At 34.0% G+C, this 3,766-nt stretch overlaps 1 protein-coding gene and 1 long non-coding RNA gene across 3 annotated transcripts in view; both read right to left on the reverse strand.

The window, feature by feature from the left end:
- Positions 1–3,766, reverse strand: part of LOC105130806 (uncharacterized) — an 18,004-nt gene that overhangs the window by 7,563 nt on the left and 6,675 nt on the right. The window lies entirely within an intron of this gene.
- Positions 1–3,766, reverse strand: part of LOC105130804 (uncharacterized) — a 10,428-nt gene that overhangs the window by 2,144 nt on the left and 4,518 nt on the right. Inside the window, exons 1-2 of one of the 2 annotated variants that reach the window (XM_011033482.1) lie at positions 2,983–3,286; positions 1,734–1,769 (exon numbers count right to left, since the gene is read on the reverse strand). The exons of the other annotated variant lie outside the window; for it this stretch is intronic. Of the exons in view, the coding sequence (XP_011031784.1) occupies positions 1,734–1,769; positions 2,983–3,061 (115 nt within the window). The 5' untranslated portion in view covers positions 3,062–3,286. Of the gene's footprint in view, positions 1–1,733; positions 1,770–2,982; positions 3,287–3,766 lie in introns of those variants that run through there. 2 annotated transcript variants of the gene reach the window in all.

The raw sequence follows: 3,766 nt of genomic DNA on the forward strand, positions 1-3,766 counted from the left end.
TTGACGAAGCCAAAGATACATCAAATAAAGAACAAATGGCTATTGTTTTGAGATTTGTTGACATTCAAGGTTTTGTACGAGAGCGTTTCTTTAGTATTATGCATGTTTTAGATATTACCTCTTCAACACTTAAAAAAAAAATTATGATGTGCTCGCTCGATATAACTTGCATATTTTCAATATGTGAGGTCAAGGGTATGATGGTGCTAGCAATATGCGTGGTGCATGGAATGGATTACAAGTTCTATTTCTCAGATATTGTCCTTATACATATTATGTACATTGTTTTGCTTACAGACTACAATTGACATTAGTTGCAGCAGCTGGAAATGAGATTTCTATTTGGTTATTTTTCTCAAAATTGACAACCATTATTAACCTTATTTGTGCTTCTCCCAAACGTCATACCAAGTTACATTATGCTCAGGCTATAGAAATTACACATATAGTGGCTACTGGAGAACGTGAGACTGGTAAAGAGGCTAATCAAATTGGTAATTTACATCGAAGTGAAACTACTCATTGGAGCTCTCATTTTGATTCTATTTGCAGCTTAATAGATATGTATGGTGTAACTATTACTGTGTTTGAAAGTATGGTTCAAGAAGGATCTTCTAATTTTATACGTGTATAAGCTGGTGGTTGTTTGATTGTGATGAAATCTTTTGAATTTATATTCATCTTATATTTGATGCATAAAATAATGGGGATTACTGATTTACTTTGTCGAGCTTTGCAGCAAAAATCTCTTGATATCTTAAATGTAATGGATCTCGTATCAACTACTAAAGCATTGCTTCAAACTTCGAGAGATACCGGATTTGATCTTCTCCTTGCAAATGTGCAATTTGTTTGCACAAAATACGAGATTGACATACCACATATGAATGCTTCGTATAAAAAGGCTACATGTCGTTCATGTCAACAACAAAGTTCAATGACAGTTTACCAACATTATCGTTATGATATATTTAACTCAACAATAGATTTTCAGTTGAAAGAATTAAATTCTAAATTCAGTGATGAGACAGTGGAACTCCTTGTACTTAGCTCTACTTTAGCACTTAAAGATAACTTTAAATCATTTAAAGTTGATGCTATTTACAAGCTTGCTGAGAAATTTTATCCTGAAGATTTCAATGAACAAGAGATGTATTATTTGAGATCTCAGCTAGAGCATTATCAGATTGATATGATTCATTATGAGAGCTTGCAGAATATGTCTACCATTTCTGAATTATGTCGAGGATTGGCTTAAACAAATAAGTCGCAGCACTCTCATTTGATTGACAGATTGATTCGTTTTGTTTTGACTTTACATGTTTCCACTGCCACTACAGAGCGAGCATTTTCAGTTATGAAACATGTTAAAACTGTGCTTCGCAATAAAATGGAAGAGGAGTTCTTGGCAGATTCTATAATGATTTACATTGAACGAGAACTTGTTGAAGATATTGATTCAGATTCGATTATAGATGAATTATATTCTACAAAATATCGAAGGGTGCAGCTTTTATAGTATAATTTATTTATTTTTATTTTTATTTTGAATTTTATGTACTTTAAATTTTATTTTTTATATATTTTATGTTATGTATTTGACTTAAAATTTTATTATTAACTTAATAAATTTATATATTCAAGTGAATAATTAATTTTAAAAAATAATTTATATGTGTTTATATTATAGCCCAGGATAACAACAATTCCTGGCTCCTCCCTTGCACACAGACTGTGTGACCATGTGCCCAACTGACAAGGATGATAGCCTAAAATAGAGAAAATTAATAACAATAAGAACATGTGTCTCTTTAAGTAATGGTCCCAGAAACTACGTGAATGTGCTTTTACATTGGTTGACAGCCACTCCAAACAAAAGCAGACATTACTACAGAACAGATAGTGCTAAAACAAGAAAAAAGCAACTATAGAAGGAACAATCTGCATTTGCCTCGTAGTAAGAATCTTGGCAGTGTTTGATGAAACTGTTTTAAAGGTGAGAGACAATCTGGTGAACAACAAGATTCCTCGCAGTGTTTGATGAAACTGTTTTAAAGGTAGACAATCAGGTGAACAAGGGGTATTACAAACAAAGATTGGCCAACATACAAACTGGTTCAAGAAAGTGATCCCTGAGCAAGATTAAAATATCTTTTTTGGTCTGAAAATTTAATTAGTACTGGAGTGTGTTTTGGTCCAGGGAGTACAGGACAGAAATTGAGACAAAGCAAGGTGTGCAGGGAAAAAATATTCACACAAAAACAGTTGAGAAGGACCGCCTTGTAACAAAGTACAACAAATTTAATTCATGTAAACTGGTTGATCCTGTATCTTTTATTAACTGCTGAATATGTCCACCAATCAATTAAAACTGCAAAACAACAGGCACCAAGCCAAATGCATTCCCAGCTTCCAAAATATCAAATATTTTTGTTAATCAAGCAACATCAAACCATTCACAAATGCATTTCATATAGTTCACATATGCTCAGATATTGAGGGTATTCAACAAATATGAAGACTAGTTCCCATCCAATGGCATCATATATAAAATTCCTATGAAACTAATCAAAAGGCTGAAACCTTTGCAGTACAACTTGTATATAAACCACCCCCACTTCACAATATCCAGACCTGGCCAGCTCTTTCTCCCCTGTTGGGAACGTCAGGATATTTTAAATTCAACACAACCCCTGAAAGCACAGAAATGATCACGGGTCTCTTAAACTTCTCTAATTCTCAATGTTTATGTTTTTTTTTAAAAAACCTTCGTATGAACGAAAGATTCCAGCTTTAGTCACTCTGTAACAAAACCCGACAAGATTTAAAGAAGTCGGTATCTTCTCCAATCAAGTATTAGATATTACAACATAACTTTCAAGCTAATCATTGATTTGTACTCTTTTAAGTAAAAATGAGATTGTGAAATGAAAGCCCCCACGAGGCAATAAGTAGATTGGGAAAGAAAATGAAGAGAGAAACCCGAGTGGAAGTTTCTGCTGGCAGAGAATTGTTTGGTTTGAGATCCAAGCAAGTGAAGAAGAGCTGCTCCCCTCGCCATTTCTTTGGGCTCCCTTGATTTCTTGACTCCCGCAGGACTTCCTTTCTGAGTGAAGTATCCAAGACCAAGAGTTTGTATTAAAGGGTCTAAGATTTTCAAGCTAAATAATATATTTCAATGTAGAAAATGATTCGCTGTTGAAATACTATTTGGTCTCGTGTATTCTCCCAGCACAGGGTGATAGAGATCCCTGGTTCAATCCATGGATTGCTTTGTTGCTCTTCTCTATTTTTTTTTTCCCGATTAATATGAATATTCGAGTCATTTGTTGCTCTTCTCTATTTTTTTTTTCCTGATTAATATGAATATTCGAGTCATTTATGTTAGGATGCTGGCATGCAAACCCGACAAGATAAAAGATAAGAGACCGGATAAAATGAGAAATGGAACACACAAGAATTTACGTGGTTCACCCAATTGGGCTACGTCCACAGACAAGTATAGAAGGATTTTACTAAGTAATATGAGAATTACAACCTCTCTCGAATAATAGGAGAACAACTAAGAATCTCTCTATTATTAGGAGAAAACACCTCACTTACTCTATCACAAATACCTCACAATTTTGTGGGATTACTCTCTCTTCACTCTCTTCTTCTTCTCTCAATTTTGGTGTGCATATAGGCTTGAATGCATTGCCTATTTATAGGCAAGAGTGAGGGTATATGGTCATAAATTTAGGAGGATTATATGCTTAACAACTCA

Source organism: Populus euphratica, unplaced genomic scaffold (genome assembly GCF_000495115.2).
Source record: "Populus euphratica unplaced genomic scaffold, PopEup_1.0 scaffold29.1, whole genome shotgun sequence".
Lineage (NCBI taxonomy): Eukaryota > Viridiplantae > Streptophyta > Magnoliopsida > Malpighiales > Salicaceae > Populus > Populus euphratica.